This window comes from Pseudophryne corroboree, chromosome 2, assembly GCF_028390025.1.
Source record: "Pseudophryne corroboree isolate aPseCor3 chromosome 2, aPseCor3.hap2, whole genome shotgun sequence".
Taxonomy (NCBI): Eukaryota; Metazoa; Chordata; class Amphibia; order Anura; family Myobatrachidae; genus Pseudophryne; species Pseudophryne corroboree.
This window is the reverse complement of record NC_086445.1, coordinates 186,918,359-186,930,600: the sequence shown is the minus strand read 5'-3', so window position 1 is coordinate 186,930,600 and position 12,242 is coordinate 186,918,359. Positions and strand designations below refer to the sequence as shown.

Genomic DNA, 12,242 nt, shown 5'->3' with positions numbered 1-12,242 from the left:
TCCCCCAGGGAAGCCCCAACGTCATGCGGTGGACTTGGTAGAGGCAGGGGAGGACTTTTGGTCCTGGGCGCCTGACACGGCAGGCGACTTCCTACCCCTTTCTTTACCCTCTGAAGCGAGGAAGGACGAACCCTTTCCACGCCTGTATTTATTAGGACGAAAGGACTGCATCTGCTGATGTGGTGCCTTTTTGTGCTGTGTGGGAACATAGGGAAGAAAAGAGGACTTACCCGCCGTCGCGGTAGAGACCAGGTCCGCCAAGCCGTCCCCAAACAAGACATTACCTTTGAAGGGTTAAGCTTCCACAGCTCTCTTGGAGTCGGCATCAGCATTCCATTGATGGATCCACAACGCCCTCCTTGCCGATATTGACATGGCATTGGCTCTTGATCCCAAGAGACAAACATCCCTCGCCGCATCCTTCAGGTAATCTGCAGCGTCCTTGATATAGCCAGAAGAACATTATCTTTATCAAGGGTATCCATGTCAGTAGCTAAATTCTCGGCCCAATTAGCAATAGCACTACTCACCCACACCGACGCCACTGCAGGTCTGAGCAATGCGCCTGTATTAGCGAAAATGGACTTCAGAGACGTCTCCAGCTTGCGATCCGCCGGATCCTTGAGAGCTGCCGTGTCCGGAGAAGGAAGCGCCACCTACTTAGACAAACGAGATAGAGCTTTGTCAACATTTGGAGACGACTCCCATTTTTCCCTATCATCAGAGGGGAAAGGATACGCTATGTAAATCCTCTTGGGAATCTGCCACCTCTTATCCGGCGACTCCCAAGCCTTTTCACAAAGAGTATTCATTTCATGAGAGGGGGGAAATTTAACTTCAGGTTATTTCTCTTTGAACAAACAAATCCTTGTTTCCTGCACCGCAGGTTCATCAGAAATGTGTAAAACATCCTTTATAGCCACAATCATGTACTGAATACTCTTCACTAAACGCGGATGTAAAGCCACCTCAGAAAAATCGACCTCAGAGTCAGAGTCCGAGTCGGTATCAGTATCTGCCACTTGAGTAAACGGCCGCTTCTGCAAGCCCGATGGGGTATGTACCCCGAGATAAAGCCTCCTCTATGGACTTCTTCCACACCTGCGTCTGTGACTCAGACTTATCTAACCTCATTGATAACGAAGCTACATTCGTATTGATTGTAGTTAATAACGTGAGTAAATCAGGTGTCGGCTGCGCCGACAGACCCAAATCCAGACCCACAACTGCACCCCCCACAACCTCTTCCGGTGAATCACATTCAGCCTCAGACATGTCGACACGTTCGATCGACACAGCGACACACACTCAGAATGTCTCAGCTAGGGGACAGGCCTACAGTGAAGCCCAGACAGAGAGAGACCAAGTGGGAGTATGGCAGCTCACACCCCAGCGCCTATATATCCCTATAAGGGATATATATGACCAGCGCTGGTTAGAAACTAAATAATGCACCACACTGCGCCGCCCCCCCCCCCCCCCCCCCCACACCCTGAGAAATCTCCCCGTTACTTGCGGGGAGTGATGGAGGTCCGGCCCAGCGTCTCCTTCAGCCGCATGGAGGAGAGAAAGATGGCGCCGTGAGCCGTGCGCTAAGCTCCGCCCCTTCCCGGCGGGCTTCAGCGCGCCCAATTTGAAAATGCCGGCGGGGGCCGAGGAACGGTGCCGAGGCACAGACAGTGCTTCTGCCGGCTACCCGGACCCCAGTGACCTGCTGCCCAGGGCGCCCCCCCCAGCGCCCTGCACCCTGTGAGTGCCATCAGTGATGTGTGTGGGAGCATGGAGCGCAGCATCCCCGCTGCGCTGTACCTGGTCACCGAAGTCTTCTGCCGTCCTGAAGTCTTCTGATCTTCTCATACTCACCCGACTTCTTTCTTCTGGCTTCTGTGAGGGGGTGACGGCGTGGCTCCGGGAACAAGCAGCTAGGCGCACCAAGTGATCGAACCCTCTGGAGCTAATGGTGTCCAGTAGCCGAGAAGCAGAGCCCTTAAACTAAGAAGAAGTAGGTCTGCTTCTCTCCCCTCACTCCCACGCTGCAGGGAGCCTGTAGCCAGCAGATCTCCCTGAAAATAAAAAACCTAACAAAAGTCTTTTCCAGAGAAACTCAGTAGAGCTCCCCTGTGAATGTCCAGTCAGTCCTGAGCACAAAGTCTAACTGAGGTCTGGAGGAGGGGCATAGAGGGAGGAGCCAGTTCACACCCAGTCTTAAGTCTTTTCAGTGTGCCCAAGCTCCTGCGGATCCCGTCTATACCCCATGGTCCTTTTGGAGTCCCCAGCATCCTCTAGGACATAAGAGAAACACATTATGCACCACAATAGTAGGACCCCTTACCGGTGCCCCTTCCATATTATGACAAACAGTATGAGCCGAAATTCACATTATAGCACGCAGTATGAGCCGATATTCACATTATAGCACACGGTATGAGCCAAAATTCACATTATAGCACACGGTATGAGCCGAAATTCACATTATAGCACACGGTATGAGCCGATATTCACATTATAGCACACGGTATGAGCCAAAATTCACATTATAGCACACGGTATGAGCCAAAATTCACATTATAGCACACGGTATGAGCCGAAATTCACATTATAGCACACGGTATGAGCAAAAGGTCACATTATAGCACAAGGTATGAGCCAAAATTCACATTATACCACACGGTATGAGCAGAAATTCACATTATACCACACGGTATGAGCCGAAATTCACAATATAGCACACTGTATGAGCAAAAAATGCACATTATAGCACACGGTATGAGCCGAAATTCACATTATACCACACGGTATGAGCCGAAATTCACATTATAGCACACAGAATGAGCCGAAATTCACATTATAGCACACGGTATGAGCCAAAATTCACATTATAAACACACTGTATGTGCCAAAATTCACATTATAGCACACGGTATGAGCCAAAATTCACATTATAGCACACAGTATGAGCCAAAATTCATTATTACACCTGTGACCTCATCATTAGTCCTGTTGGCGATGGTCAATTGATTATCACGCCCGATCTCTTGTCTAAAGCGACGGGAGATTGCAGGGGTGAATTTTAATCGAGTCCCATTATTGCGCTGATCGCGCCCACAGAGGTCGGGTTATGCAGCGTATAGCAGCTAAATTCGTCCAAAGTGCTGGGCACATCACAAAAAGTGCAGTTTGGGTACCCAAATGGGTCACTTTTTGCACATTTCAGCTCACCACGGATGCCTGCAGCCATCGCATACGAACAGAGCTACAATTGAATAGCTCAATTTGGGCGCCACCTACTGGCTGCGCACAGTATAACATTTGAATATCGCCTTATGTGTCCAACTGGAGCCACAATTTAATATGGATGTTTTAGTTCCTGTATATTCCTGCACATATGAGATCTGAAAAGTCCCAGATTAATATGGAAGTAGATATTATTTCATGCATGAAAGACACAATTTAAAGATTTGATATTATGTAAATTATTTAATTCATCCAAGGGTAATCCAATTGGAAAATCAATGTCATGTACAGTATGCAAGAGCTTTAGAGACATTTATAAAAGTTTGCAACAGATAATCTAAATTGTAAAAGGAAATGTCTTTTTATCTGCTTTTTTGATGGTACCGGTTTCGCTCATTTTGAATACATCCAAACACAATTTAATGTTGCACTGCCTACTGCAGCAGGAGTGCCTGACAAGACATGTAGATGAAAGGGACAGACTAAAATACACCCCAATTTCGATCATATTAATAATGCAGGCATATCCAGAAATTAAGTCTGGTTTGAAAAATATAGTTTTGCAAATGTTGAGTAAACTCATATAATCAGTTAAACATTTATGGAAAATATGAAGTTAAAGAAAATCTTACATTATAAAGAGTTTTATTTTCCATCTGCTCTCTACCATCTGATGTCAGTAAGAAGAACCAGAGCAATGCTTCCAGCAATGTTTGGGTCCCATTTGTCTATGACACTAGACCGCATTAAAGCCATTAATGGAGGATGGAGTCTGCTTGTACCATTGCTGGATATGCCACAAACCACTTACTTCACTTGTGTTATTATGAGTTGTTCTTACCTGTGTATCGCAGCAGGCAAACTTTACTAAATATACCAACATAATAGAAGACGACAACTACAATCCCCTGCGCTCTGCTTTAGCTGCAGTTATTCACTCTACAGGAAAATGTATGTTGTTATGTGATAGAGATGAAGAAATCACTCACAGAGTCCATCCACTGGGACCACGAGCATTAGCAGGACAAACAGCTTTCAATTAAGTATTCACAAAGGGGGTTAATGCACAATTTAGCTGGATTTATCTCAGTAATAACATTGAGGTGAGTTTTGCTCACACGCCAGGGAGTACTTAAAATGCACAGGACATCCCCAGAGCCACATCTCAGTAGTCCTAGAGTGACAAAGACGTGTGACACTGGCACCTGCACCCTGGGCAGATTAATCTGCACATCCACCTTGCAAGGATGCTGGCTCCTCCCCCTGGAGTTCCCATCTTATATATAAAGACAAGACAAGTGGCCGGCCAGTCACACCTCACACACTCAGCCATGGAGATACTTGTGCTTCTGCTCCTCACACTGCTGTCCTGTGCCAGAAGCACCCAGCAATACCAGACAGCTGACGAGGTGCCAGAAAACTTCATGGAGGTGCCATCAAGTTTCCTAGAGTCACAGGTAAATCACGGGTTAAGTGATGTTTTTGGGGTTTTTCTTGTATCACATTTTTTCAAGAATTACATTTTGAAGCCATTATCTCAGCAGTCACCTTATCACATCAAACATGAGAACCGCACAAGCAGGCAAGGCAATCAACCATGCAGCTATGAGGGGCACAGACCAGATTAAATAATACAAGTTGTTGTTGTTGGTGTTGGTGGTGGGGGTGATGTTTTGCTAAGCAGGGGAACCACCTGACAAACTTGAGAGCACTGGTGGTCAGTCTTTAGAAAAGCCATTCCAGCTCAAGGATGCATGTGACATTTAAGCTAAACGGTATCCATACTTGATTTGCTCATCTACATAAAAAAAATCCTTCAATAATTGCTACATAGACAGATATCTAAGTTCTGGATTTGAATGGTTAATGCTAAATGGGGTAATCAGTCTATTCCAGAGGGGTCATATTTGTTTCACAAGTGATACAAGGGGGAGATGGCTTACAAAGACACTAAAAACAAGTTCTCAAATCCAGTTTAAAGACCTGTAACACAATGTTTGGAATTGAAGAAGTCAATAAAATAACTCAGCAAATATATTATATATAATTATCACTCGGTCAAAAGAAATCATACAGGTGTGCAAAGTAGATACACAAAAAACAGTGATTAGATAATTAAAATCTGAAGAAAAAAAAACATCTTGAGGATCTGAAATAATTAGATGATAGAAATATCTCATATATAAAGTACAGATGGGCATATATAATCACTACTGAACAGTTCTGCAAATGTTGCAGTGCTACATGATAAGCCCGGCCTTCTTGTGACACGCATGCGTCACTTTTAAAGACAAGGGGCTAGATACATCATCACTTGGAGAGTGTATATATCTGTGTTAGTGCAGTGGGGAGGCACTATTTGATATAGAACCTAGCTGCACCATTGATATTTTGCGCAGAGTTCCTCTGAATACTATCTTTGCACTTATCACTTGGAGAGTGAAAAAAAGGAAAGTGATAACGTACCAGCCCCTAACTGTCATTTTTCAAACAGGGCCAGTGACATGGCAGCTAGGAGCTGATTGGCTGGTACTTTATCTCTCTCCATTTGATCACTTTCCAAGTGATGGGGTTATATGAGAGATGTATGGGACTCATATTTGCTGGCGATTGATGTATTACAATATATAATTCTGACTTTAGTGTGTTATGAAATGGAAAATTCAACTATCAAGAAGTTTCAGAAGATCTGTCACAGCACCAACAAGTTTGGGAATTAGAAGTGATATTGTACAGCATTGGCAGACACACACAGAACTACTAGTCCTAGCTAGAGAACGAGCCACCTGAGCATATTACAAGTATTCGTACAGCCCATGACTGTGTGTCAGAGTTAAAGGAATATGTAATATATATATATATATATATATATATATATATAAAATGAGTGTTGCCATTGTCTTTGCTTACCATGGCGGTCTTACTTACATTGCAGATGGATGAAAGTGTCTCTTCACAGCCTCTATCTGATGAGAAAGCCGCAGTAAATTCTTTGCTAAAGTCCATACTACATAGCAGGAATGTCCGCAGCTCCTTCCATAATTTCCAGCCACAGAGGTAACTGAAATGTCTTTATTTCCAGGGATCCCGTGTGTTCATGTGTCCTAAGATTATCTCTCCCCCCCCCCACTGGCAATCATTAACTTTTAATGTTCTGTCTCCTGTAGCTACCTAATTAATTGACATACATCTAGTTTGCAAGAATGAGATGGGTTCATGCGAGTTAGAGTTCTGGCCAGGGAGAGAAGTCCTTGGTGGCAGTAACAGACGGTGCATTTCAGCCTCCCTGTTATCTTTACCAGTATATTTACAGCCAAACCTTCTAAAGAGGACAAGCAGAGAAGTTTCCCATAGCAACCAATCAGATGCTAGTTATCATTTACCTAGCACAGTCCGTTAAATAACTAGAACCTGATTGGTAGCAATGGGCGACTTCTCCACTTGCCCTCTTTACTGTCTCAGGAAGGGATGCTGTATGTGAGCACTTAGGTATACAGTAGCTTCAGGAAGCTTTTAGGTGTTTCACATGTAGGTGAGTTCTGGGGCAGCAATCTAATTGAGTTTTCCTGCCGTGGCCAACCTTGTGGTCCTAAGACTGAGCTCACAGTTAAAACAAGGGACATTAAAATAAACTTTGAAATGAGCTATATTTTATAGCATTATTAATGTTTAGCCTTTAGAAAAGTGTCAACATTTCTGTATTTTGGGCTTAAATTTCAGGTTTACTGAAATGTTGTAGTCTATCTAAAGTTCGAGAACTGATAGCAAATGTTTAATTTTAGATCTGTCTCAACAAACTGGGTCAAAAACTACTCTGAAAAATATTTAAGCCTATCAAAACAAGGGAAATCTGTTAGCTGTTTATAGTCAATGGACACAATGATAAAGAAAACGATTTATGTCTATAGATAGTGCTTTGTTCTGTTAATCAATCTTACTAAAATCAAATGTTATATATATATTTTCTCCCTGGTGTATAATCTTGGAATCACTGCAAGGGTCATGTTAACGTATGGGCTCAATGGGCAGATGCCCAGGGCCTCTCGATTTTAGCGGCCTTTGAGCAGGGCTGGCTGGGCCAGGGGGCCTATGGAGCTTCATGGGGGGCAGGTAGAGAATGCAGCCCAGCCGCTCTGATTAGTACTCACAATCAGTGCAGCCAGGCAACATTCTCTACCTGCTTTCCAGCCTGCAGCCAGACAGTGAATGGCTGTCAGCTTGCTGATTTGTGGATAGCTGAAGCCATCCACCAATCAGAGTGCTGACAGCCATTCACAGTATGGAAGTATGTGAAGAGACTGCAGGAGGGGTAAGTTATGTTTTTTTAATGTATTCCCGTGAATGGGTGGGTAGGGCCCCAGTGCATTGCTTTGCCCAGGGCCTAAAATGCTGTTAAGATGTCCCTGATCACTGCATTCAGGAATTACTGACTCTCAGTACACATTGGGCCTGATCTGAGATGTACAAAATGTTGATGTTTTGCACAGTGGAGTGAACTTTTTGTCACCGCACAAGTGTGCATGTAATGGAGTTGTATTGTGCATGTGCCGCGATGGCCTTGCATTGTCAGTTGCCATGAGGATTTATTTCCAAAGTGCTTGACAGTCAGGGACCACTTGTGGGTGGTAACAGGAGGGGGGCAGCTACTAAAATGCAGGCATGCTGCAACCTTTTTGGGACCGTGTAATGGCTTGCTACTGTGATCCAGTATACAGTTAATAAGGTTCTGGCATCTCAGTTCCATTAATCAATCTGCGCAGCCTTAGGGCAACTCAGAAGACAGATTATCGACCCCTGTGCGTCCGATGGTTGCGTCTTCATACACAAGCGGAGGGTCGGTTTACACATCCCAGCGGCTGCAACATTTGCATATTTCCGCACAGCTGCTGCGTACTAAATTGTAACTGCGGAGGCATTTGCACACATCTCTGCATCTGGTCCACTCTCAGCAGCACAATCTGATTAGACTAAATTGTATAAATGAATTGCAGCTGCAATAATAAAGAAGCAAATCTTTCCATAAAAAATAACTATCAAACCAAGTCTGTGTTTAAATATGTACTTCAATTTTAATGAACATATCGCTTTACATTTACTTAATAGAGCTTCCTGTGTACAAAAGATGGGTGTGGGGTGGCACTTATTTTGGGTGGAATATGCCCCACAGCCTCACTGTCACAAACTGCTTATTTTAGGACTGCTAACTCCTCTAAAGTATAATAAAGGCCCTAATTCACATGTGGCTGGAGCTGCGACCTGTGCCACAAAGTACCGAATACTGGTACTTTGTGCATGAGCAGGACACGTTCTGCGCATGCGAACGGGTCCTGTGATGCAGTATGAGAGCAGAATGTCAGTGATTGACAGTCTGCTGCCATCTGGGGGGCGGGGAGGGGGCAGTGACAGCCTCCATTTGTGAAGAGGTAAGGGGGCAGGGATTCCAGTCATTGGACAGAGTTTTCCTGGCCTCTGCAATGGGCGGCTTGTGCAGCATCAGTGATCCGATGCTGCGTCAGATCACTACTGCAGAAGGAGGCATCTGCTTGTAATAGACTTCAAAGGAAGCAGCAGTGATAGCACCTCTAATCACATGTAAATCAGGTTCTCATAATGCTAAATAATTTCAATTATTGGTACTAAATCATAAGGCATGTAGTGTTCCTTGCATAAAGTTAGAAGCAGTCACAAACAGGGTATATAAATATATTATAAAACAATATCACATACTATAATATGAGCTGGGCACTACTGTCTAGCTTAAATACTGCCCTGCATAGCACTAATGATGCTGGCTTAGTTTCCTACAATGTCCAGGAGATATGAGTCTAGGGATGGCCACTGTCCATTAATGGTTTACATCCGTAGCAGTGAATGGTGCAAGTTCCAGTACTTTCCAGTTTGCCTGTGCACATCGGCGGATCCTATCATCTGCAAATGCCCTGACCTCAACCACCGATGACAAAACCATCAATGGTTATCCATGACTATCTATGTTTTCATCGTCAAAAGCATCCCTACTCGAGTCCTGGAAGGGGACACCAGCCTAACTAATTCCAACCTCTTCCCCAGTGAAAAGGGCAATCTCGCACCTAGACTTTCCCTTTGTGATACCACAGAGGGGAACATAAAAATGTCAGCCAGTGTGGCACTAATATCATAGTAATAGGCATATAAACATGAAGAAAGAGATTACCTTCATCTCAATGGTTTGCAGACAGAATCTTTCTTACAGCATTTCTGAAAGTCCATGTTTTCTTCTTGTTGAAGGTTTGGCAGAGATGAGCGCAGTTCCATGTTAGGTGACAGCAGGATCCACTCTCGGGGATGGGACTCAGTACCACAGTTCTGGAGCATGGCTGTTCCCCAACGCTTTGGGAGGAAAAAATAAAAACACAATTCAATGTACAATCACATAGACCTGCTAATAAATATCATCCTCACTGCTATGAAAAAACTATTATTTATTGATTATAGGGAAGAATATATATATGAAGTACCAATACATATACATGTAAAATGTGGGTTTTTTTTTATGAAAAAGTGCTGAAGAACAGTAACACACAGCAGTCAGTCAGTCAATCAATCAATCAATCAATCAGCAAGCAGCTTTCATCAGTCTATTGCCATGTAGTCAATCAGTGCCAATGTGTGATTGGTCAGCATCTTTGAATGGTCAAATGCTTTGTAAATATACAGTACTTTTTCTGGCTGTTAGATAAAACACTACTTTTATTACATTTCATTTCATTACATTACTTTCACCAAGGAGATGTAATACCCACCCCTTGTATATAATCGCTTTTCTCATGTTTTGTGCAATGTTATTCTTCATTCCTGAATAGTAAATATTAATCAAATAAAGAAGACTTACCATATTAGTTTCAAATCATATTGGTTGTTGGTTCTGTCAGCAAATGATGCTGAGACACTTCATGCTTTACCTCACAATTGTGCCACAGAATGGTGGCCCCTATACCCAGTCTGACCACACATGTATGCCCCATACCACAGTATTGGTGCGGCCAGAAAATGTCTGCACACAGAGAGACAGTGGTCATCCGATTATGTTTTTTCTTCCATTCCAACTGACCTTAAAAGCGGAACGGAATCAGCGGACATTTTGTCTCACAAATGTGATTCGTGGCACTTTTAGTTTAAAATATCTAATTAGCCTTCGAAAGCACAGCAGGAACGAGCACTATTGGTGGTATCACCAGCTCAATGTGAATGGATAGGCTGCTGTGCATTCATGAATATTCCGTCAAACCACAAAATGGCTGCTTACAGTTTTGTAACATTTTTAAATAATTTCTATTGCCACTTTTCTGCTAAGCAGGTGAATCTATGTACGTCACGCAGAACACTGTGTAATACAATCTCCACCATGTGTTTACAGAACACGGACATAATATGATTTTATGGCTAGCCATCTGGATAGATACGTTATAAACAATTGATCTTCACAATGTAAAACAAGAGAAACTGTACATTTAATGTGTACTGAAACATTTGCGATATACCGAACAGCACATCTCTAAAATCTGGAAATTTGGGACAGAAGACAACTCTACGTCTTTCTCCAGTAGTGGAAATTAGACTGACAATGTATGAACATAAGCCTGAGGTTATTTGTATGTTGTGTCTTCACAATGTAAAACAAGAGAAACTGTACATTTAATGTGTACTGAAACATTTGCGATATACCGAACAGCACATCTCTAAAATCTGGAAATTTGGGACAGAAGACAACTCTACGTCTTTCTCCAGTAGTGGAAATTAGACTGACAATGTATGAACATAAGCCTGAGGTTATTTGTATGTTGTGTCTTTAATCACTGTTGTGCATACAGAACCACCTGTCCTGATTATAAATACATATCAACGACAAAAGAAACAGGGGAATCGAAAAGATGATTTTATAATTTGTTAAAATCGCTTATTGTAAATATAAAGGAAAAAATAATTAATATGAGATTAGCTCCTAATTACATGGTCGAGTGACATTATTATGACCACCAGCTAACAGGCAGAGTAACCGCCACGTGCAACATGGACAGTAGCTAGATGGGCTGAAGTGTCATTTTAGATACATGTCTGGTAGTCCCAGGTTCATTTTGACAGTGAACTGCTCCAATGTAGTGTGTTGGTCAGCCCTCACGCTCCTTCGTAGCGGACGTCCACCTCTCACATCAATGGCACGTGGTGCTCCGCATTTTCACACTGGTTATTCACAGTGGTGCCATTTGTCCAGTCATGATACACTTTCACTACAGCAGCACGCGAACAGTTCACAAATTGCGCGGTTTCAGAAATACTGCCACCCTTGGCCCGAAAGCCGATAATCATCCCTCATTGCAACTCAGATAAATCACTGCTTTTACCCATGACAGCAACGAATGATATGTGTGCAGACGGCCTATAGCACACTTCTATACCCACCAAGCCAGCGCACGACACGCCTGGTCTACATGCTGCTATATCCCTCTTATAAGGGAGTTGAATATCTTGAAAGAGGCTTATTGAATGGCAATAATAATGTGGTGACAGCACTGTGTCATTCTAAAGCTGGCTAGACACTTTTGCAATCACTCGGCTTATCGGGTAAAGGCTCCTAATAATCAGTACTGTGGCCCCAGCTTGACCCCCTGTAAGGCAACCTCCAGATCCCAACCATTGCAGGAGCATTTTATGCCACTTATTGGCCAACACTACTCCAACAATGATGTATGCACACCTATGCATTCATCAGCCCAATCACCCGATATTGTGTCCTCAGGCCCAGGACTGTATAGGTGTGTACCCAGCTGGATTGATAATAGTGTGTTCTGGATAGTGAGAGGATTCAAATAAGTTGTTCATGAAAAATGTCGACATGCGTCTTTTAGGGTTCTTTTTCAAGTTTTTACAACTTTTGCTGCATTTACTATTCATGCACAAACTATTACATTTAGTAACCTCGTGTACTGAGCCCGAAGCATGGCGAGCGAAGCAAGCCAGCGAGAGGGCAC

General features: G+C 43.4%; 1 protein-coding gene across 1 annotated transcript; it reads left to right on the top strand.

Annotated features, from left to right (window-relative positions):
• The first annotated feature begins 4,557 nt into the window (after positions 1–4,557).
• On the top strand, positions 4,558–10,312 carry NPFF (neuropeptide FF-amide peptide precursor). The gene is made up of 3 exons (XM_063957059.1): positions 4,558–4,691; positions 6,170–6,291; positions 9,502–10,312. The coding sequence occupies exons 1-3, from the start codon at positions 4,566–4,568 to the stop codon at positions 9,620–9,622; spliced, it is 369 nt and encodes a 122-aa protein (XP_063813129.1). The 5' UTR covers positions 4,558–4,565; the 3' UTR covers positions 9,623–10,312.
• Positions 10,313–12,242: the final 1,930 nt, after the last annotated feature.

Bases quoted from the DNA above. Each gene is read 5' to 3' on its own strand.
- NPFF (XM_063957059.1), top strand. From the start codon at position 4,566: ATGGAGATACTTGTGCTTCTGCTCCTCACACTGCTGTCCTGTGCCAGA. The intron at 4,692-6,169 runs GTAAATCACGGG...CTTACATTGCAG, and splicing joins CAAGTTTCCTAGAGTCACAG to ATGGATGAAAGTGTCTCTTC. The intron at 6,292-9,501 runs GTAACTGAAATG...TTCTTGTTGAAG, and splicing joins CATAATTTCCAGCCACAGAG to GTTTGGCAGAGATGAGCGCA.